This window comes from Lutra lutra, chromosome X (assembly GCF_902655055.1).
Source record: "Lutra lutra chromosome X, mLutLut1.2, whole genome shotgun sequence".
Classification (NCBI taxonomy): Eukaryota; Metazoa; Chordata; class Mammalia; order Carnivora; family Mustelidae; genus Lutra; species Lutra lutra.
Window position 1 is genome coordinate 2,522,504 of NC_062296.1, and position 23,976 is coordinate 2,546,479.

Below are 23,976 nucleotides of genomic sequence, written 5' to 3' on the forward strand. Positions count from 1 at the left end.
CATGACTCAATTGGTTAAACGTCTGCCTTTGGCTCAGGACACGATCCTGAGGTCCTGAGATCGAGCCCCGCATCGGGCTCCCTGCTCAGCAGAGAGCCTGCTTCCCCCTCTGCCTGCCACTAGCCCTGCTTGTGCTCTCCCTCTTGCACCTGCTGGCAAATAAGTGGATAAAATCTTTCAGAAAAAAAAAAAAAAAAAAGAGAGACATGTCCACGAAAGAGTGTTTTATGAAAGAACAATGGAGGCAGGCACACCAGCTGTACTGGGCAGAGAACACAGAAGCAGAGAAGGAGGTGGCCAACCGTGGTCAGTTCCCGCTAGGGGCTGATGGGGTGAGGGGTGACAATTATTTAAGCTTTTAAAAAGTGTTTGCTTTACATTCTGCATCTCTCTGAAGTTTCACCATGTGTTTGAAACTCCTGCTTTTCTTCTGTGGCTTCTACTCTAGTACTGCGTTGCACGGAAGTAAATCTAGTTTACCAACATCGATTAGCAAATGGATTGTTTTTCCCCTACAGCTTTGATTATGTAGGACGCTGGAATGCTAAGTAACCTGGCGGGTGGGGGTGACAGGGAGAGAACACCAAAAAGCAGAATATGAAGCTGCCTGCTCTAAGAAATTCCAGTCCAATCTGACAACGGGAGAAATGCCAGCTGTTTCCTCCACCCTTGAAGGACGTTCGTTTGTGGGTCCACAGAGGAGTTGGTGGCTGGGGAATGCACGGAGGTAGGCCCAGTCTCCGGGCCGCATCAGTCGACCTTCCGCAGGTAACGAAAACTCTGCACGGTCCTTTCTATGGCGTCATCCATGCTGACCAGTGGCCGGTAGCCCATGAGCCTTTTGGCTCTCTCACAGCTGTAATAGTGGAACGTGCCAGCCAGCGCGACACGCATCGGTGTGAAAGTGGGCTGGAGCTGGATGATGGGACGCATCACCATCACCAGGAGGGCCAGCAAGAGGGCCAGGTAGTAGGCCACCCAATAGGGGATGTGGTACTTGGGGGCCTCGTAGTTGAGGCCTGTCAGGATGCGGGACAAGAATGTCCAGAAAGGGATGGGTTCGTCATTGGTGATGTGAAATGCCTGGAGAGAGAACAAGAAGTCAGGAAACGCTCCCTAGCTGGAGAGGTGGGCAGACCACACTTGGAACCTGGAGCTCAGGCGTAAGCTCATGACTCAGCCCGGGACCAGTATTTTGGGAAGCTAGTGGCCTCTCCCCACCGGCCCACCCAGCATCTCTGATCTGCAAACATCAGCCAGCGGCAGAGAGGCTTTTCTGATTGGGAGCTATGGGCAGCCTTAAGGTGTAGAAAGGAAAGGTGAGTTTTCTCTGTGGGGCAGGATTTTTAGGTGAAGCTTAGATTGCACTCAGGAAGGTATGTTTGTTAATTTCATTTAATAATCATGTTAATCGTGGTGAAACTCCTTATCTTCAGATGCAACAAGAGGTCACACGCCATTTCTCAACTGTGCTGTATTTGGTCTGAAACATAACGCCACACACTCACCGACCCCCACCACCCTAAGTGTCACAGGAGTGGGAAAACAGCAGAGGCCCAGGAGAAAAGTGAGATCCAAAGAGGGGGTCCAAAGGTAGCAGTGAGAAACAAGGAAGGGGGGGGCCCTATGAGTGGGAGGAGAGGGTGAGGGGGCCCTACTGTGCTCTCCCCTCTCCTCATGACAGCCTCTTCCCGACATGTCTGTCCTGTGCACCAGGTGCCAAACGCCAGGAGACTGAGATACATCCACCCCTCCGGAGGGGTGAGAGGCATGAGCAAGGGTGGGCAGTGGGGGAGAAAATATGAGATTTTCAGAATGACGGGGAGGGAAGGTGAGTAGCAAGCACCCCACCAAATGTACATGGGACCCTGCTAGAGCGGTCACGTCCACAGTGGGCATCCAGGTCACGTGGCCTGGAAAACTAGGCCCCGAATGCTTGGTCAATCCTGGCTCATTGGCTCTGGATGTGGGCTGTCCTGAGGGATGAGGCAATGTAATTCACCATACTCCCGCCCACAGGGCATCAGCCTGGGACCGAGGGGGTCCTAAAGCAGATCGGCCAGGATACAGAAGCATGAAAGCTATCAGCCAATGAATCCAATCCCAGGGACACACAGTCCGAAGACAGGCAACTGTGCTTGGGGCAAGAGGAGCAGGTGCCTTACCTTCCCACTCTCAGCTGCATCTCGGGAGAGGTGCTCTGCAGCCAGGATGTGTCCATGTACCACGTTCTCCACAAAGGTGAAGTCCACCAAGTTCTCCCCGTTTCTGCAAGCAGACGAGGCACGGTTAAGGGACCAGGATTCCTGGGGCCCTCAGAGGGCGATATAAGGGCCAAGTGACGAGTCTGAAAGCCCGGTCCCCTGCCTGCCCATCCTGGCATGGCGTACACAGGTACTCCCTGCTCTAGACTTCTATCTGAGCTGTAAATCATCTTCGGTTCCCCCTAGGACACTCAGGGCTAAGGGCTTGCTTTGGCCTCACACTTTTCAACCATCTCTTTCTAATCCCTCAAAGCAAGAAGACAGGGCAGCAGGGGGGCAGAGCTACAGGCAGGGAGGCAAGGTAGCAAGGCAAAAAAGAAAGGAAGCAAAGATGTACTGGGGAAACAGCCACGTGCTGTCAGCACCCACAAAGGCCTCGCCACCCGCACTTTCCTGGAGAAGGAATGTGAACACCTCTACAGGCCTTCCTAGATCCAAGGAGAGTTGAAGGCCTGGCCCTTGACCCTGTGCCAGTCTTTCCCCCTCCCCGGGCCTATTTCCTCAATTTCCAAAAAGGGACACACATATTTTCTCAGTCTACATGATGAGGTACTAAGTTGAACAGTGTCCTACCCAAATTCATGTCTCCCTAGAACTTTTGGATGTGACCTTATTTGGAAATAGGGTTTCGGAAATACCGTCTCTGAAGATGTGACCAAGTTAAGGTGAAGTCATACTGGGGTCGAGTATGCCCTAAATCCAAAGGCTGGTATCTTTGTAAGAGGCAAATTTGGATACAGACACACAGGAAAGATGGCTCATGTGCGGGTGGAGGCAGAGATTAGAGGGACTTGTCTACAAGCTAAGGAACAGCAAAGATGGCTGCCACCACCAGAAGCTGGGAGGAAGGCCTGGAACAGATTTTCCCTCTGTTTCCAGAAGGTACCAATGCTGCCAACACCTTCATTTCAGACTTCTTGCATCCAGAACTGAGAAAGCATTAATCTCTGTTGTTTTAAGCCCCTCGGTTTGTGGTCATTTGTTGGTGGCAGCCCCAGGAAACCCACCCAGAGGGCAGCAGAGAAGGCAGCATTAGAGAAGAGCTAACCAAACAAGACTGATCTTTGTTAGGGGTCAGGGAGAAGACCAACTGCAGGCCAACTTACCCAATCAGGAACTTCATCTTGCCTCTCCTGGCTGCCTCGATGAGGATGGGCACCAACTGGGGGTCTCTTGGGCCAAAAATGCCATGAGGGCGAATGGCCACGGTTAAGAAATTCCCCTTGGGATCATTGGCACCCAGGACTTCCTGTAAAGAAGCAGAAGGGGCATGTCAGCGGACACAGAGGCTGACTTCTGCTCTGGTATAATTTGGGGCTACTTCTCTATCCCATCCACCCATGGGAGACACAGCTGGGTCAAAACCAGTATGATCAGGGGCCCCTGGCTGGCTCAGTCAGTAGACCATGTGACTGTCGATCTCAGGGCTTTGAGTTCAAGCCCCACATCGGTCACAGAGCCTACTTAAAACAACAACAGCATGATCAAAGAGAAATGCCTGGGGTTGGGTTCAAAGACTAAAATGCACAAATGCAGTCAGGGCAAGATGAGCCTTGGCTGCAGTCTGTGGAAAAGATCTGAGGGTTCCAGGTGATGAGTTAGCCATGTTGCCTTAAGTTCCATGTGCTTGTTCCCACCAGTCCTGAGCTGTTCTGGTCAGTTCTGAGTGCCATCCCCTAGGAAGGGACTCTGATGAACCCAAGTGAGCCAGGAAGAAGGGGCTGAGAAGGTAAAGGGTCTGGGAGAAACAGGTCAATTCTTTAAGATGTGTCCTGTGAGGTTCAGTGGACAAACCAGAACTTAAGGGATTAAAGTACAAAGAGGTTTTGCCTCAAAAGTTAACAAAACATCCTATATGATTTGTTATGTTATTGGTCAAAATGGTAACCATGACAATTCCTACCTAGATGGGACTGTGCACTTATGACATGACTTAGGTCACTTGACTCAGGAAGTACGTGCTTGATAAGGACACTTACTGTAACGCCTCACCTAGGATTTCTACTCTATGGTGGCAAAATTCCTGTGTACATTTTGGTTCCAGTGATGTTAAGCTACTTGACTGAGTTTACCATCAGGTACCTAAAGTCAATGCAAGTGAGACACTGATGGTCTAAGCCATGGCTGTCCCTTGCAGCTCCTGAGCACAGGAGGTGGGAGTCTTGGTGCCTGAATCAGAGTACACGAGGCCCGGCAACAGCCTCGGTGCTTCCAGGTTAAGTCCTCACGGGTGGGAGCTCTGGAAAGCTCCCTGTGCTCCCAGGAACAGGGTGGCAGAACCTGGAAACAGGACTCTGACTTACAAAAGGCCAGGCTTCCTTCCGCCCCTGGATTGGGGAGGCCCTTGTGCCTGCCCGCAGACGAGTTCTCCTGGAACTTTCTGACCTGGAGTGACAGCAAACAGATGGGAGGCAACTGGCTCTTGGGCAGCTCAGAGAAATTCACGCCAAGCAAGCACTAAGCTCTAGCTCGATGTGGGACATGGTGTAAACACCTGGGAGAGGCACTCGCAGCTTCCCCAGCTAAGGCAAGTTGTCTGTGGCCCACAGGCATCCATGGCCTTCAAGTGAGTCTGTCCTTACAGTAATATTCTCCGTGGACGCTAGTGCTGGGGCTAGCTGCTCTGGAGTCCAAAGGCCTGGTGCCCATTACTCAACGCAGACTGCTGTAGAACCAGGTGCTCCCTGGCAAAGTGGGCCTGCCAAGTGGGAACCAGTACCTTCCCAAGTACTTTTCCTTAAAATAAAGCAAGATCCTTTCATGGTTTAAGTTAAATAAGGGAGGGGGGCAAGAGTGCCCCTAGGAAGGCGTGTTCAAATGAAAACACTTGCGTGTTAAGCCCAAGTTCTGCCTGTGTGCTCAGGGTCAGCATAAATTGCCTCTGATTTCTGCGGCAACTGCTGACCTTGCGTGGCCTGGAGGCCGTGTGGTTTTGGGCCTCTCCCAGCGGCACGGCCTCAAGACGCAACTGAATCCCTGCGCATCAACTGTCCTCCAGCATAACCTGCTGCTGCTGACAGTGTCTCCCTTACGGGCTCCTTGTGAAGCTTAAACGAGGTACTTCCTGTACAATACTCAGACCCCTGTCTGGTCACATTAAGCTATTGGCATCGTTTTGAAAGTTGAATTTCAGCCCCAAAGTTCACTTCCCAAGTTAGGTATGTAGGCTTGAGAACATTAACAGCATAAATACTTTTCTGAAAAATCTAAACCATCCAGATGTTCATGGAACTTGCTTGTCACTCAACCAGTTCTCGGGTACATACTCTCTCCTGTAAGATTTTTGTCTCCGTGTAATAGTCAATCGGTCTCACAGCATAAGGGAGGTCTTCAGTTCCATTCTTGATGTTGACACCCTCAAAAATGACACTGGCACTGCTGGTTAAAATGAGTTTCTGGCAGAAGAGAAAGGAAGATTTAAAAAATACAAGTAAGAAATGATCACTATTTAAAGAAGCTGATGGTCGTACATGAAACAAAATCAAATGGCCCAGTTTGTAACCATAGAAATGATTTATTGCTTTTCAGGCCTTCTTAAAATAATTCAAAGCTCACCTTCTTCTGTAGCTACGTGGATTTGACACACATTCTATTACATTCTAAAACAGTGGATTTCACCTTTTTTGTCTGCTATCACTACTGAGAGATGGTACAGACTTCCATTATTTGTGGTATCTCAGTATGGGAATGATTCCCCAAGGGAAAAGGATAGCCCACAAACTCCGAGGGTCATGTCTGTCTCAAAGAGATGCTTTGTGATTCTAAGGCCAACTCTGGCATGTCAGCACATGTACACATGCCCAATTGAGGGCGCCTGGGTGGCTCAGAGGGTTAAGCCTCTGCCTTCAGCTCAGGTCATGATCTCAGGGTCGTGGGATTGAACCCCGCATCGTGCTCTCTGCTCAGCAGGGAACCTGCTTCCCCCTCCTCCACCTGCTACTCTGCCTACTTGTGATCTGTCAAATAAATAAATAAAATCTTAAAAAAAAAACCCCAAATACCCCAAAGTTGTTCTCCTTTGCCGTTATTATTTTTAGTAGTCTCATTTATACATACTGATTTCCTACGAGGGTCTCCCCTTCCCTCTGGTTAAGGGTGACGCCCAATACTGAACACCATTAGCTCGAATCATAGCTTTACCACTTTAATTCGACATTGTACTGAAGTCCTAGCAGGCATGGTGGGTTAAGACAAACAAGGAATAATTTGGAAAGAAGAGACAGAACTATCACCATTCACAGATGTTGGAAATGTCTACGTAGAAAACATTATGAACATATAGAAAATTTTACAATTAGAGTTCAGCAGTACTGGGGAGTACAAAATCAATATACAAAAACCAACTGTTTCTATGCGTTAGCAATTAAAAATGTAATATGAAAGATATTACTTCAATAACCAAAAATTAGGTACAGAGGGATAAACTTGACAGAGGATGTGCAAAACCCTTCTAAAGTAAAGGGTAAAGTATTAAAAGGCATTTGCGAGAGAGAAAGAGATGATGTGTCTATGGATACAGAGACAGTATCGGCAAGGTATCTGTGCTCTCCCAAACTGCCTTTAAATTTGATGCAGTTACAGTAATGATTCCAAGAGGAACTTGACAGGCTGATTCTACAATTTAGATGGATGAGCAGAGAGCTAAGAACAGCCGGGCAGACTCTGAAGAACACAGCTGGGGGTGGCCTGTCCGAGCAGTTACTGAGATTCATCCTATGGCTAGCAGGTGAGGGCAGAGCGCGGCGGCACCGGCGCAGGCGGAGGCCGACCGGGCGGAAGAGAGCGCTGCGGCAGACCCATGCGAGGCACCGACGCCTGCGGTGTGCAGGACGGGGCGCTGGGCGGGAGGAAAGGATGGATCGTGGGATAAATGGTGCCGAGCAACAAAAATTCAATCGGTACCTCAGACCATATAGAAACGCAAATTCCTGGTGGATTAAAGATTTAAATGTGCAAAATAACACTTTAAACCTTTGGGGAAAAAACCCCAAATCAAATAATCTTTTGATTTTACTCTTATCAAATGATTCCTAAATACAACATGAAAGCCATTTTTTTCCTTTTTCTTTTCATTCGAGAGAAAGAGAGGGAGGGAGGGATAGAGGGAGCACGAGACGGGTAAGTCTCAAAAACATAACATTGGGGGAATAAAGCAAGTTGCAGGAAGATAGAGTCAAGATATTTCTATAAAGTTTTTAATTTTATAGAAACTGATAACTTATATTGTGGCTGCACCTGGAGCAAAACAGCAACGACAAATCCGGATTCAGAACACTGGTTCCCCAGGGGTGGGCAAGGACAGCAAAGGCCTCGAGAATGGATACACACAGAACTTCAATTCCACCGGTGACGTTACTGAAATGCTGTGATGATTATATGGGTGCTATGTCATTCCTGAATCTTTTCTGGATAACAAGATTATTCCATTTAAAAAACAGCAGCCAGAAAATTCCAAACTCTAGTTACACAAGCATGGTGTAGACTAAGGAGGCTGGGATTTGCCATCAGAGAGTCTGATCTGAGTCCCAGTCACTTTCATTTACTAGCAAAGGGCTATTTCCTCACCTCCTAAGTGACATTAGTAGCTCCTGGTTACCTATCCAGGAGCAAATCAGGTGACAACTGCAGGGCAAAGTTCCTTGCCATTTGCAAAGCATAAGGGGTGGTTTTGACCCTGATCCTTCCTTTCCAGGGCACTGAGCCCTGAAGAGCTTCTTCCTCAGATGTTCTTGCTGGGCCAGCTGATGATGCCGGGGACCCCATAAGGGTGAGCCTGAGAACCCACATTTGTAACAAAGCACGTGGTAGAAATGTATAGCTCCTCAGGTCTGAGTTATAACAGGTTTCTATTGGTGAAAAGTAAATAGTTTGAAAATAGAGGCAAAGTCTGGAAAACAGTATGGCAGTTCCTTGAGAGGTTAAACACAGAATTACTGTCTGACCCAGGAATTCCACTTCCGGGTCTTTACCCAAAAGAACTGCGAGCAGAGACGGGAGCAGGTATTGATACAGCCATGCTCCTGGCAGCACGATGCACAGTACTTTCTCAAAAGTGGAAACAACCCAAGTGTCTACTGGTGGATGAATGGCTAAACAAAATGTGGTCTATCCACGCAATGAAATATTATTCAGCGGTTAAAAAAAAAGAAGGATGGGGCGCCTGGGTGGCTCAGTGGGTTAAAGCCTCTGCCTTCTGCTCAGGTCATGATCCCAGGGTCCTAGGATTGAGCCCCATATTGGGCTCTCTGCTCAGCAGGGAAGCTGCTTTCCCCTCTTTCTCTGCCTGCCTCTCTGCCTACTTGTGATCTCTGTCTATCAAATAAATAAATAAAACTTAAAAAAAAAAGAAGGAAATTCAGAGACACGGTACAACATGGATGAACCTAGAACACATCACACTGAATAAAATGAGTTAGACAGAAAGGTACAGATACCGTTTACGAGTCCACTTCTTTGATTCATGGAAACAGAATGTAGGATGGTAGGTATCAAGGGCTTGGAGAGGAGGGGGTGGGGAGCTGATGCTTAATGGGGATGGAGTTTCAGTTTGAGAAGATGAAAGTTCAGGAGGACGGTGGGGATGTTTGCACAGCAATATGAATGCACTTGATGCCACTGAGCTGTAAATTAAAAAATGGTTAAGGGGCGCCTGGGGGGCTCAGTTGCTTAAGCGACTGCCTTCGGCTCAGATCATGATCCCAGGGGCCTTAATAGGGCCCCATGTTGGGCTCCCTGCTCAGCAGGGAGCCTGCTTCTCCCTCTCTCTCTGACCCTCCCTCTGCCACTCCCCCTGCCTGTGCTCTCCCACTCTTTCTGTCAAATAAGGAAATAAATAAAATCTTTTAAAAAATGGTTAAAATGGTAAACTGTATGACATTTATTTAACCACAATAAAAAATAAAAGCAATTATCGACACTTTTATGGCTCTTTAACCAAAGACTAAGCCTTAGGGTCCTCAAATGGTCTACTGACATGCAGCTCACGTAGGCCCAGCAGCAAATAGGACTCAGTTTCTAGAATCTGCATAACACTTTAGGAAGCAAGCCTGGCTAGGCCCAGGAAGAGAACAAGAAGAATCCTGGCTCCCACACTTAAAAAGGGCCATGACATGCTCCTGACAGCACTCACTCAGCTTTCCCCTTACCTGAACCCCAGCCGCTTTGCAAGTTTCAAGGACATTCTTGGTGCCAATGTAATTCACTCTATAAAAGAGTTCCTTGTTGTTACTGGATGGTGGGGGTGATGCACAGTGGAAAACTGTGCTTACACCTTTCAGAGCTGGGTACAGATCCTGGAAAAGCAAACAAAGACAAAAAAAAAAATCACTCCCGCTTTAGACAAGTAAACAGCCTCCTCACATTCCCACTGTCCAATCTGTGGCATGTAGGTGTCTTGCCCTTTTATAATTCTGTAATTAACATGAAAATACATCTCATTGTAATTAACATGAAAATACATCTCATTGTAAAAGAGTCAAACAAAGTACCTAGGATGGAAACCATGTTGTCCCTTCAATTGCCTCTCTCCATTGACTGGTCCCCAATAAAAACTGTGTTAGGGCTTTAGAAACCTGTGGGATCCAGAATAAGGTAATATCTGTACCTCTGTGCACCATGGGGGTGGGGGAGTGTGACAATACAGGACACCTGGGGGTAAGTCTTGGGAAAATAGATACAAACTATGAATCACATGAAAAAGTTCCATACCATGAAAGGCAGTGCAAATAGCCAATACAAGGAGTATCCCTTTCTGTGAAAATAGATATAGAACAGCAAGCTGAAAGGGAATGAAAACACGTCCATTTGATTTACTGCTAAAAGGAACCCAAACTCCTGGGAGCAATGGCTGATTGCAGATCTGGGTCAGGAAATAGACAAAAAAAGCCAGGAACACCTTGTCAAATCACAAAGTAAGGAAGCTAGCCAAGACTGCTGGGGTCCTGTCGAACTCAAGAGTTAACCTGAAGAGGCTCTCACTGTTCCAAGAAGGGACAATTTGATCACCAGTAAGAATAAGAATTCGTTCTATAAACTAATGAGTAAAGGTAAGGCCAAGCAAAGAACTGAATCAATAAAGAAAGATAGCATGTCACCATTTTCTGAAACGTTCATTCGGTAATAAGATCTAAGAATGACCATCGGGGCGCCTGGGTGGCTCAGTGGGTTAAATCCTCTGCCTTCAGCTCAGGTCATGATCCTAGGGTCCTGGGATCGAGCCCCACATCTGGCTCTCTGCTTGGTGGGGAGTCTGCTTCCCCCCCCTCTCTCTGCCTGCCTCTCTGCCTACTTGCGATCTCTCTCTCTGTCAAATAAATAATAAAATCTTTTAAAAAAAAATCTAAGAATGACCATCAATAGATTAACATTACTAAAAGAAAGACAATCATGAATTATGTGCCTAGATTCAATGATTATCAATATTTTTCCATAATTGTCTTTGTGTAGATAATGGACATATGATTTTTTTTTGAAACCATTAGAGAGTGAGCTGCAGGCAATGTGCCACTTTGCCTCTAAGCTCTTCACTACGTATCTTCTAACAACAAAGACATTTTCCTAAATACTGCTAAATAATGATCACATACAAGAAAGGTTACAGGATAGGACACTCTTTTCCAATAATCAGTCTATATACAAATTTCCCCCATTGTCCCAATAATGTCCTTTAAAGGCATTTTTATATTTTGATCCAGGATCCAGTCACAGATCATATTACATTTAGTCCTCCTATCTCTTCTGTTTCTTTGAATCTGGAACATTCAGTGATGATTCTTGCCTGGAACAATTATTAACATACTGGTTGCAAAATGGTAAAATCCTACTTTTTACTTTTATTAGTTGACATTCCTCTGTAATGTAGATGTTCCCCTTCCTCTATATAAGTTTTCTTTTTAGCATTTCCATGGACACATGGATTCTTATTTTATTCATTGCATTACAATCCACTACTATTGTCTTTTGTGAGGCTTAAAACGTCCCAAATTTGGCCAGTAGGGGTTCTTGAAGTTGGTTCTTGCATTCTTTTGGTATGTTCCCATTAGTTTTTGAACACGTTTTTAAAAAAGTAGGCTCCATGTTCAGAATGGAAGTCAATGTAGGGCTTGAAATCACAGCCCTGAGATCAAGACCTGAGCTGAGATCAAGAGTCGGACACTTAATGGACTGAGCCACCCAGGTGCCCATGAGCACTTCCTAATTCTGTCCTTAGAAAGCGTTTCAGACTCACTTGGACCACCCCCGCTCAGAGTCCTGAATGGGAGCCCTGTTTTCTTCTATGGGCAATTGTGTCTAGCAATGAAAATCTGAGCATTAGATAACGCTGATTGCTACTGGTGCCCCAGAAGAAAAAATGGAACCAAAGTCATATCCAGCTTTTAGTCCACTAGAAGTATAGTAATACAAGGCACAGCTGCGACTTTAAATTTAGTAGGACCCACATCAAAAAAGTAAAAAGAAACAGATGAAAATAATTATAACATATTTTAAGATAAGATTATCTTATCTTATGTGATAAAAATATTATCACTTCAACATGTAATCGATAGAAAAAGCATTTATGAGTTATCTATATTCCCTTTTTCTATTCTAAGTCTGCTTTACTAGACAGTGCAGTCCTAGGTCTTCCAGTTTGGAGGGAACACCAGAGGACAGAGGGACATAGCAAACAAAACCATGGGGATGCAATCTGTAAAATCTAGTCCCTGAGAAATGTTGTGGGACAATAAGCACAGTTTTAACTAAACATCGGTTATTCGACAAACAAAATGGGAAGGGGAACATATAGGAGAGACTTAACTAGGTCAATCAACTTCAATGTCTTCACCTTCTTGGCTCCTTATTTGGAAAAAAAATCTACATAAAAATTCTTATTAGACATTCAGGGATATTTGAACACAGGTTGGAGATAAAGGAATTGTCAGAGTGTTTCACGTGCAGTCATGGAATTGTGTTTTTAAAAAGGCTCCTTTAAGGAGCACTTGGGTGGCTTAGTCGGTTAAGTGACTGCCTTCAGCTCAGGTCATGATCCGGGGGTCCTGGGATCGAGTCTCGCATCGGGGTCCCTGTTCCATGGGGAATCTGCTTCTCCCTCTGCACCCCCGTCTCTCATGAATAAATAAATATTTTAAAAATGCAAAAAAACCCGGCTCCTTTAAGTCTTGCAAAAAGCGGGGGGGCACCTGGGTACAGTTAGTTAAGCGTCAGACTCTTGGTTTTGGCTCAGGTCTCATCTTGGCGTCGGAAGATCAAGCTCCCTGGGCTCCATGCTCAGTGTGGAGTCTGCCTGAGATTCTCTCCCTCTCCCTCTTGCCTCTCCCCCACTCATGCTCTTTCCTCCTCAAATTAATAAGTAAATCTTTAAAAAGGATCCTATCTTTTAGAGACAAATACTGAAATATTTATAGAAAAAGTGATAATGGTGCCTAGGATTGGCTTCAAAATAATCTGAGGGTGGGGTGGGGATACAGGTGAAGCAAGACTCTCCATGAGTGGACACGAAACAGGAAACCTATAAAATATTACAAAGACAGAAAGTAAAAGAACATATGAGGGAGAAACTAACAGACATGTAGATTATAATGAAGACTCTACTGTATGTCCGGTAAGGCTTCCAGAAAGAAACAAAAGAGAGAATGGAGGTATAGTCAATATTTGAAGAATTTTCCAGAAATGAGGAAAGGCATGAGTCCTCAGATTTTTAAGGCCCACTAGCTGTTGAGTAGGTTTTAAATATAAAACTAAAACATAGACCTAGACATATTCTCTATAAAACACATGGGATAAAAAAGAAAATCCTAAAAGGCATGAGAGAAAACCCAGCTGACCCTCAAAGGAATGATGATCAGATTGAGCACCGGGAGGAATAATTATGAACCTAAAATTCCGCCCCCTCCCAGCAAATCAGCATTTATGAGAGGGTGAAATAAAGACATTCTCAGGCACACGAGGACTCAGCTCAGTGCCCAGATATTCAGTGAGAGATGCTAAAGGAAATGCTTCAGGAAGAAGAGGAAGGAACCTGGGAGAAAGAAATGGGGAATAAGAAGTACTGATGAATGAACTCAAGAATATGGCAGAAAACCCAAGCGGTAACTTTCACACCCATTTCTGAATGTCCTTCACCCTCTTCATGGCCTCCTGAGTTTGGACTTCATGATCCATCATTGCAGTCTCGGCCTTGCTCATGTCTGTCTTTACCAAGCTGGTCTGGCAAACTCTGGCCCTGGTTAAGGGCGACTCTCTCCTTGTCTCTGCAGGTGCCTGAGAGCAACACACCATGGTAGCGGGTCTCGCTTTGAGTTTGTGTTTACAACAAATCTGTAAACAAATACTAGCAACACCATCACAGGAGCAGTTTGGAGGGAAGCTGAAGTTTGCTATGGAGCCTCATGTCCTTTGAGGGGACACAGCAGTGATCTGAAGAGACAATATCCCTGCCTTCATGGAGCTTATCTTCTGTGGGGGCAGTGGGCAGAGAAACCAGCAGACACAGGGTACATCAGGTAGTACCAAGTGTCATACAGAAAGCTAAGGTAGAATAAAGGTGATCTGGAGAGACTTAAATAAATTTAGGGAGCAAGCTCTGTGGTTCACAAAGAGCACTCCTGGCAGAAAGAGCAGTGAGTACAAAGGTCCTGAGGCAGAAACACAGTTGGTGAGTTTGAGGAGTAGGAAAGAGGCCAGCGTGCCTGAAGCACTGAATGAGTATAGGACAGGGTGAGGCCAGAGAGGGAGTGAGGCAGATCATGCAGGGCCTCGAAGGTGATGATAAGGGCCTATACATTTGCGCTAAACAGAAATGGACCACTGGAGGCTTCTGAACAGAGGGGCATCACGATTTGACTCACGCATTAACAAGGTGGTGGCTGGGACCAGCATGGTAACAAAGGAAGGAGTGAGAAGTCGCTGGACTGTGGATCTATTCTGAGAGTTCAATGGACACAATCTGCTGATGAATGGGATGGAGGGTACAAGAGAAAGGAATCAAGGGTAAATCTAATGTTTTCTTTTTTTTTTTTTTAATTGAAGAAGCCTGGTTTTATTTTTTACTATTTTTTTAAGATTTTATTTCTTTATTTGACAAAGATCACAAGTAGGCAGAGAGGCAGGCAGAGAGAAAGGAGAAAGCAGGCTCCCCACTGAGCAGAGAGCCCGATGTGGGGCTTGATCCCAGGACCCTGGGACCACGACCCGAGCTGAAGGCAGAGGCTTTAACCCACTAAGCCACCCAGGTGCTCCTAAATCTAATGTTTTTGGCCAAAGCAATTGGGAGGACAGAGTGGGCCATTTACTGAGACGGACAGGACTTTAGTAGGTTCGCTGTAGTGGGGGCGGGGACTCGCAGCAGGGAACCAGGAGCTGAACGGTGAACTGTGAACACGGCAAGTACAAATGTCTATTATGTATCCACACAGAGATGTCCAGCAGGCAGCTGGATGGACACGAGTCCAGCAGAGCTACAGGCTGCAGATCTCAAGCTGGAGCTTGTCAGCTCCGACACTGTACTTCGTCTGTGAGCCGGGGACGGAGGGCTTCGCTTGGACACCGAGTGTGCTCAGAGAAGGAAAGAGATGTAAGCAGTGAGCTCTGGAGCCTGCTACATTCAGATATTACAGAGCTAATGAGGCAGAATGGCAGGAGGAGAAATGGGCAAGTGGGGTGTCCTAGGCTTGGCCACTGGATCTGGTTGCCTCCAGGTCCTTGGTGGCCGTGACAGGAGTTGCTGGTGACAACCTCACGGGAGTGCTTGCAACAGACAGTGGAATGAAATAATCACAGGCGGCAAATGGCTCTGAGCTCTCCTGTGACGGTGGAGAGAAGTGGGAGCGCACATCAGGGCGATTCTGCAACGTGTCTGCGTGTTGTTGGCTATGACTGGGTGGAGAAGGACCCATTGCTGATGCGGGAGAAGAAGACCAGAATCCCCAGTGGGGCTGGCTGAAGGCCGTGGTCAGTAGAAAGAGGCAGAAACCTTGTATTTTCTTCTCCAGCCCTGTTCAGCTGCCCAGAGGCTCCCAGGGAGGAAGGAGAATCAGATTTAAACGTGGCTGGGGTTACACCGAGGAAGTTATTCCATCCAACACTGGTCTAGGTACTGTTGCAAAGGTATCTCACAGCTGGGGTTGACACCTGTCATCAGCTGACTTTAAGGACCGGAGAGTGTCCTCCGTCCTCTGGGTGCGCTTCATCTACTCACTCAAAAGGCCTTAAGAGCAAACCCTGAGGTTTCTGTAAGAAGAAATTCTGCCTCAGGACTGTAGCAGCACGTCTCGCCCGAGTCTCCTGCCTGCTGGCTTGCCCTGCAAATTTGTCTTGCCAGCCCCACAATCACACGAGCCAATTTCTTTCATTAAATCTCATTCTATCGCCACGCCCCCCAGCCACTTCCTCTCTGTCCACATACACACGCACCTTACTGGTTGTTTCTCTGGAGCGCCCTGACTGACCATAGAGACAAGAAGAAAGAGGCAAGGCGGCTAAGTGTTATGCAAGACAGCGAGTCAGTCGTGGACTTCAAGGCAGTGAGGACACAAACGGGGTGAAGGGCAGTGGCAAGGAGCCCGATGAACTGGTACAGCGCAGGTATTAGAGGGCCTGAACTAGAAAGACAGTAGGTGGTGCTCAGATGGAGGGCTTGCAAGTGAGATCGTGGAGAGGGAACATTTACTGGTGACAATAGGCTCTGGGGCGGGGGACGACAACAGGCCTGGAGGCCAAGAGGAGTGAATGAGAGGAGGCCAAGGAGAGGTGAGGCGAGGGTACTGGCAGGGTCATGTGTGTGAATACTGAGCTCATCAGCAATTATGACAAGGCTGACCTCAGCCAGGAACTAAAATCACTAAGAAATGAGAAGGAGCCACCTGGGAAAGTTGGGAAAGGGAACAGGTGCCCATGGAGGACTGTCACAGGGAAGGGCACTGGGGTATGTACAGTCTGCCGGCATCCCCCACACAGCCAGAGGGACCTCAGGGCAGTGAGGAAGTGGCAATGACAAACAAGGAAGACTTCTACCCCACCTCCAGGCTCAGAGGCGTGGGCAGTGTGGGAGGGAAAACAGCCTGGAGGGGAAGCGGTATCTTAAAATTCAAAGTAACAAAACCATAGTAAAGCCAAACAAAACAAAGTACATAGTAAAGCCAAAAACAAAACCAAAGCCAAGAAAAAAAGATCACTGATGGGCGAAGGGAAGCTATCTGTGACACAGCATTCCAGATCGAAAGGAATTAAAGAGCCATAAGGAAAACAAGGTAAGCCAAACACAAATGGACAAAGGTCACTGACAGGCAACCTCACAGACCATCAACAAAGAGCACAGAGCCTGGCATCCTGAACAGGGAGGGCACATGCCTGTAAGCCTCACCTAGGTACCATTCTACACCTTTCAGAATGGTAACACCAGAAAGTCTAACTACATCAAATGTTGGCAAAGACATACAATAATGGCGATCCTACCTACCACGCTGCTGGTGTGAATGGAAAATTGGCATAGCAGCTTTGCTGAGCCATAGGGCAACATCTAATAAAATTCAAAATGTTAATACCCTATGACACAGATAAAGCTTGCAAACATGATGCTCCGTGAAATAAGCCAGTCACAAAAGGACAGATATCGCATCACTCCACTTAGATAGGCACCTCCAGAGAGACAGGAGAGGAGTGCTTGTCAGTGGCTGGGAGGGTAGTAGAGGAAAAGGGGAACGATTGCTAATGGGCCTGGGATTTTCTTCTTGGTTGACAAAAATGTTCTGGAATAAGATAGAAGTGATTGTTACACAACTCTGTGAATACACTAACAACCACTGAGTTGTATATTTTAAAAATGTTAAATTTACAGAATGTGAAGCAAATCTCAATGAAAAAAACTCCTGAAAGCCAGCAATTGCACTTCTGGGCATTACAGGGGACCCTTGAACAATATGGGTCTGAACTGCACGGGTCCCCTTATATGTAGTTTTTACATAAATACAGTACAGTACCATGAATGTATTTTCTCTTCCTTATGGTTTTCTTTTTCAAATTTTTGTTTCAATTCCCTTCCTTTTGTTTTTCTTCATAACATTTTCGTTTCTGTAGTTTACTTTATTGTAAGAATATAGTATATAACACAACACACAAAATGTGTGCTAATTGACTGTTTATGTTATCAGCAAGGCTTCTGGCCAAGAGTAGATTATTGGGGACTCCCCAAGCTTTTGGGGAGTCAAAAGTTGTACACAGATTTACAACTGCATGGGGGTCCATGCCCTGACCCATGCTGTCTCAAGGCCAACGGAATACTCTGCAACAGCAGGAGGCACGCTATAGCTGGTGGACAACTTTGTTTGCAAATGAAGGTGTCCTGGCCCATGGCCACACCCACTCATGCGCGGAGCTCTGCTGCTTTCCCAGTACCATGGCAGAGTAGAGTTGTACTGACCGAACGTGGGTTAAGTTCTTTCCTGTAACTTCAAAATTTTTCAAAAACATGTTGTTTTTTTTTTTTAAACAATGTGGCTGACCTGTGAGTCGGGCAAGCCTGTAGTTTCCTTCTGGGGGCCTGTGGAACCCTGACAAGGCTGGGTGGTGCATTACCTGTTGGCTGCAGAGATCTCCTAGGAAGAACTGCACCCGGGGATTGTCGAACCCCTGCCGCATATCAAATACATTGACAGTGTAGCCTTTTGCCAGCAACTGCTCCACCATGTGCTGCCCCAGAAATCCAGAACCTCCGATAACTGTGCACTTAGTGGCCTGCAGAAAGAAAGGGGTGGTAGGTGGTACGTGAGCACTGGAAGCTACAAAGTGCGTCCAGCTGTTTGAACTTCTGGTGTTCTATTGCCAGTGGTACCCTCATCTCCTGGGGTCAGTTAAGAAGGAAAGAGAGAGAGCAAATGAGACCAAGATAGATGTGGCTGGACTGGATGATCTCATACATGCACGCCACACATTTAACGAAAGGAGCAGGAGGCATCTCCGAAAAAAATGAAACTACCAACGATCAAAACTGGACAATACAAAAAACCCCAAAGCGATAGCTTCTTGCTCCTAATAACTGATCCCTGGGACTTCTAAGGCATAAGAAACAGAAACAAAACAGAACATACCACCCACTCAACTGACAATGTCCACTTAAACCATCAGAGAAGAAAGCAAGGTCTCTATGCTCACAGGACAAAGCCCCTTTCCCTCCCTAACCAGTCCAGGGCTGGGCTGTGTGACTTCAGGCTTGTCTCCTACCCACTCCCTGCCTTAGTATATCCAAGACTGTTGCTGTCTGGTAGGATCTCCTGAGGAACCTTGCAGGGAGGATCGGCAAAGTGTTAATCAGCCAGGCCCAGGACTTTGTTTTCCCTTCTCTGAGCCCTGAGCAAGTTGAGGTATCAGGAAGAGCCGTGGTGTTTACATTTCAGCTTTTGCAACTTGTGCCCTTTCCAATTCTGCTAACTGGGGATAATGGAAGGACAGAGCAGCAGATGCGGGCACTTCAATACTTTGACACCAGGGAGGCAGTGTAAAACTGCATCTGCTGCATACTGATTGAGCTGGCTCCAAGTGTCTCTGAAGGCACACCTTGGGGGTCTTTTGGAAACCATATCTGGGATTCCTGAAGATGACAAATCCCCATTCTCTCTCCCTAAGATCATCAGAGCTGGGAGTGTGGAAACGGAAGACATTAAAGATGTGGTCCATATACACAATGGAATATTACTCAGCCATCAGAAAGGATGAATCCCCAACATTTGCATCAACATGGAAGGAACTGGAAGAGATTATGCTGAGTGAAGTAAGTCAAGCAGAGGGAGTCAATTATCATATGGTCTCACTTACTTGTGGAGCATAAGGAATAACATGGAGGACATTAGGAGATGGAGAGGAGAATGGAGTTGGGGGAAATTGGAGGGGGAGAGACTGTGGACTCTGAGAAACAAATTCTGGGTTTTAGAGGGGACAGAGTTGGGGGGATGGGTGAGCCTAGTGGTGGGTATGAGGGAGGGCACGGATTGCATGGAGCACTGGGTATGGTGCATAAACAATGAATCTTGGAACATGAAAAAAATAAAATAAAATTAAGATGTTTAAAAAAAAAAAAAAAGAAATTCTGGGGTGCCTGGGTGGCTCAGTGGGTTAAAGCCTCTGCCTTCGGCTCAGGTCATGATCCCAGGGTTCTGGGGGTTCTGGGATCGAGCCCCGCATCGGGCTCTCTGCTCAGCGGGGAGCCTGCTTCCCTCTCTCTCTCTCTGCCTGCCTCTCTGCCTACTTGTGATCTCTGTCAAATAAATAAATAAAATCTTAAAAGAAAAATAAAAAAAAATTCTGCTCCTGATTAGAAAACAATCAACCAACCCCTCTATTTTTTCCTTAAATACCTATGTGATTGCGATATGCAGGAGACTCAGGAGGTGCCAGGGTCCCTTCTACACATTCACCCCTTCAACCTGGTGTCCCATCCAGGCTGGCATCTTTAGTGGAGTCCCTTGGGCCACCTGGAGATGGCTCTGGAGCTTTGGCATCATTGGTTTGGGCCTGCATAATCTACTGACATAACCAGCCTTGCCATTCCACCCCCCCCCCACCAAATGACCTCTTGAACCCATTTCTGTCTAGGTTTTGTTTTGATGACTCCCATATACATGTCATCATACCATGGTAAATAATTTGCACTTTGACTCAAATTTTGACTTTCTGCAGGACACAGGCAAACTAAATATGCAATTCCATTTGATCCTCATGTGGGCTACCCCTTCTCCTTTCCTCAAGTCATCTGTACAGGAAAATGCAGTATTTTTAGATAACTCCAAGCCTCCCTGCTCCCCAAACTGATTTTTCATGGTTTACTAAAAGTTTGCCTGAATCCAAAGGTGTTCAGACTAGACATGTTTTGATAGTATCCCAAAGGATTTCAGATTATTTTGGTTATATTATCTGGCATCTCTAGTTACAGTTGTTTCAAAGTTTGATGGTCTAATTAAAAAAAATCAGATAATATTTCTATTATGTCCAGTGTAATTTCATTTCATGATTTTAAATGTGGACAATCCTTTTTTTAAAAAAAGATTTATTTATTTATTTGAGAGAGAAGGAGAGAGCATGTGCATGGGGGGGAGGGGGAAAGACTTTTGTAATGATGGGACCTTAACTGACATTTATCTCAGAGAAGTCAGGTATGAGATGGGGCAATGTCTCCAATCATACCCGTAATACTACATGGTTAGAGATCGTGTGAGATAACTACTTGCTTTTTACCGCCACGAATGATGATGCAGAGGAAGTGGGCACAGCGGATAAGAAGGAATGTGTTCTAACCACTCCAAACTGAAATCAGGTAGTGAGACACAAGAAGGGGTTACTCAGGGAAATTATAAACTCAACATCTTGGAAAGAGTTTTAAGAAAGAGTTTTAAGAATAGAAAAGAAAGCCAACCGAATGATTTCAATTGCACTATGATCTTGAGCTAAGAGAATGGTTTAGGCCCCTGGGTTTCTTTAACCTGTTCTGTTTTCCTTCGTCGCTAGCAGTGGGCCTCTTTTCAGAAGTCTTACATAGCATATATTATAAGGTAAGATGAAAGTATTCTTTTTATTTTAGTAGTTCAAACTTATAACTTCTACTTCTTATCAAGTCAGCCAGCAACAAAGAACGCCATTGATACAACCACTGAAATCTACATTTCTTTGGCAACTAGACTCTTACATTAACCTTCAGCTAACAGAGGCGATTTAGAGGCTTTATTCTGAGCTACGCATGAAGACCAGGATGATCTGGTGGTCCAGGGCACCTCCTGGGCGTCTATAATTTATTAACATTTGATACAAACACATTTTACCTTGGTGTGATTTCATTTCTGAAGTGTTAGCATTCATTAAAAGTGAGTCAAAGAGTCAAACCCAACATCTGCAGATCTACACAAAGAACCTCCAGGGGGGCCTAACAATTCCTTCAAGTCTTTTCTGACACTTGCTCAAATCACAGCATCATAAACAAAGAAAGGGATGTTGAAACCACTACGTTCTGACATTGTTACACAGCAGTAAGTAACTGGTAACTTAAATAAATATATATGTATCTTAAAAGTCAACATTGATTGATTAAATAAATGTACCAAATACAATTTTTGACCCACAGCTAGTATCAATGGTTTGCTGGTAGTGTATGTGTGCTTGAGTTCCCCCTTACCTGGTTTTGGCTGATCGTTTTCATGTCGTACTTACATTGGGAATGTCTTCTGTCCGATGTGTCTGTGTGTCTCTCACTGGCTCATCACATGCTTGGTCCATTTCAGCTCCGAACATGGTTACGCTTGTGATGAAGTTTTCGCTTCATAAAGACATATTTAGAGACATTCATGTTACAAGACTGAAACATCTTTTAGGTGTTCGTGTTTTTGTGGATGCCATTCCCGTCGAGTTTTCACGAAGAGCTGAACCACTGCTATTGCTGTTAAAGGAAGCCCTCTGCTTCCCGCTCCCGGATGGGCTTCCCTCTGACGCAAGGGTGTGACTGGGCCCATAACTCACCATACACTTGGATTAGAGGCAGAGTGAAAAGTGAGTTAAATGACTTCATTCATTGTTTACAACAAAAGGAACACCTGTGGCATTGTAGCTTTTTCCATGGCGCTCACGTGCTCCGATTGTCCTGTTAGTCTGTACTTATCATTACGCTGTGGTAGTACAGTGGCAAAATGCACAGACCTTAGGAGTCCCGGGTTCTGGTGCCAGCCCTGCTACAAACTAGACACAACCTGTCTCTTTGCTGCTGCTGAGTTTCCCCTAAATGGACGACGTGCTCATCCCCGTGACGCTAGGGCAGGGGCTGCCGGGAGGGCTAGAGTGTAACAGGAGACAGAGCTCTTCTTCTCGGTGAAACGAAAGCCACCCTGACAAGGTGTGGAAGGACCCAGTGTCTGTGACCGTCAGAAGCCCGCAGGAAGTGGCCCCAGCATGGTGAGCACCGAGTACCTCACAACCGGGAGACAGTGACGTCTATCGGCTGACAAAGACACACACCGCCAAACGGAAGAGTGGTTTCTTTTTTTTTTAAAAATAAAGATTTTATTTATTTATTTGTCAGAGAGAGAGAGCGAGAGTGAGCACAGGCAGACAGAGTGGCAGGCAGAGGCAGAGGGAGAAGCAGGCTCCCCGCCGAGCAAGGAGCCCGATGTGGGACTCGATCCCAGGACGCCAGGATCATGACCTGAGCCGAAGGCAGCCGCTTAACCAACTGAGCCACCCAGGCGTCCCGGAAGAGTGGTTTCTACGAGAAACTTTTGTGATAGCCCTTAGGATATGCTCCTCTCTCCATTCACCCACAATATTGACGTGAAAACCAAGAGCAGTGTTCAGTCTGGGTTAGATGTATTCGGTCTTACACCTGTTTTCTTTATAGCGGTCAATGGATTAAGTCATGGATTTCCAACAGAGAACCAGATACCATCTGGAGACGGTGAAATCTGTCACAAAGAAAACCATCGAACCGCCTGCAAAAAGCCGTGAGAGAGAACACTCACCGGTGAGCAGGCGTCTGCCAGGCAGCCGACGCTGCGGCCTCAAAGGCCATGACTGCTCCAGTCCAATCCCATGCCTCTAGCTACACACACACACACACACATCCCTGTAGGAAAGGATTCTGCGGGCGGATGAAATGGCCTTGAAATGGATACTATGAACCTCTATGTCCCATGGGAACCATTTTAGGGAAACATATCTCTGAAATCATAATGGAAGTTATCAGGAAAACGTATTTCAAAACTTCACTTTTCATGACCTTTCCAGATGCACAGCAGAACCCCTCTGCTCCCTACCATGCAGACACCCCTCTAAAATGCAGGAGCTTCCCTGAGGGCCGGTGGGTTGCCACAGTGCTGCACTCACAATACCCACTATTTCCCAGAAACCTGAAGAAGCGTGAGGAAACAAGAGGGCAGCTGGTCTTTGCAGTAACGTGGCCGTGAGCCAAGGAGCGTCTGGAGCCATCAGAAGCCAGAAGAGGCAAGGAAGTTCCCTTCCTTGGTGCCTTCAGAGGGAGCATGGCTCTGTAGACACCTTCATTTCAGACTTCTGGCCTCCAGAACTGGGAGAGAAGAAATTTCTGCTGTTTTAAGCTACTGGGTTTGTGGCTGTCTGTTACAACAGCCACAAGAAATCAAAACAAGCATTCTTTTAGTTCGGAAATCCAAACAGCACAGCTGCCGATCCCATAATCCTCTGTACTGTTAGAAAAGCAAGAAGCCTTTAAGCCTGTTCCCCACTTGATCTCTAGGGAAAAATCTGGGAGGTAAAAGAAAGCCATTTTGCTGTCATGATCCATACCATTGAAACAGTGCTCACTCAATCCTCAGCAAACCAACCCCCTGTAGAAGCAAAAACAAAATCAAATCTACTTTGTCTCAAATTATATACAAATCACTTTAAAGTCTGTAAACACTATGAGCCAATTCAGAATGTTGGTGATACTTTAGTTGTCTCTATGGACGAGGGTACCAAAGACGAGCTCAGAAAATGAGTCAGATCCCACTGGTGATCCCCTCCAACCTAAACCCCCATTTGATATACACTCAGATTAAAATGAACACCAAGAACAGCTCTGATCAAATAGGCATTTCTTCAAAAAAGATATACTTTACAGATGGCCAATGGGCAGATGAGACGATGTTCCATATCACTAATGATTACGGAAATGCAAATCAAAACCACAATGATACCACCTCACACCCATTAGGATGGTGATTATAAA

The 23,976-nt window shown here is 46.1% G+C and overlaps 1 protein-coding gene across 3 annotated transcripts in view; it reads right to left on the bottom strand.

The window, feature by feature from the left end:
• Positions 1 to 209: 209 nt before the first annotated feature.
• NSDHL (NAD(P) dependent steroid dehydrogenase-like) overlaps positions 210 to 23,976 on the bottom strand; it is a 31,447-nt gene continuing 7,680 nt past the window's right edge. For 2 of the 3 annotated variants that reach the window (XM_047716089.1, XM_047716090.1), the window contains exons 2-8: positions 21,453 to 21,558; positions 17,835 to 17,993; positions 9,410 to 9,556; positions 5,531 to 5,659; positions 3,371 to 3,513; positions 2,166 to 2,268; positions 210 to 1,083 (exon numbers count right to left, since the gene is read on the bottom strand). In XM_047716089.1, coding sequence (XP_047572045.1) covers positions 751 to 1,083; positions 2,166 to 2,268; positions 3,371 to 3,513; positions 5,531 to 5,659; positions 9,410 to 9,556; positions 17,835 to 17,993; positions 21,453 to 21,533 — 1,095 coding nt within the window. In that variant the 5' untranslated portion in view covers positions 21,534 to 21,558 and the 3' untranslated portion in view covers positions 210 to 750. Of the gene's footprint in view, positions 1,084 to 2,165; positions 2,269 to 3,370; positions 3,514 to 5,530; positions 5,660 to 9,409; positions 9,557 to 17,834; positions 17,994 to 21,452; positions 21,559 to 23,976 lie in introns of those variants that run through there. The other variant, XM_047716088.1, reaches the window with a different exon arrangement.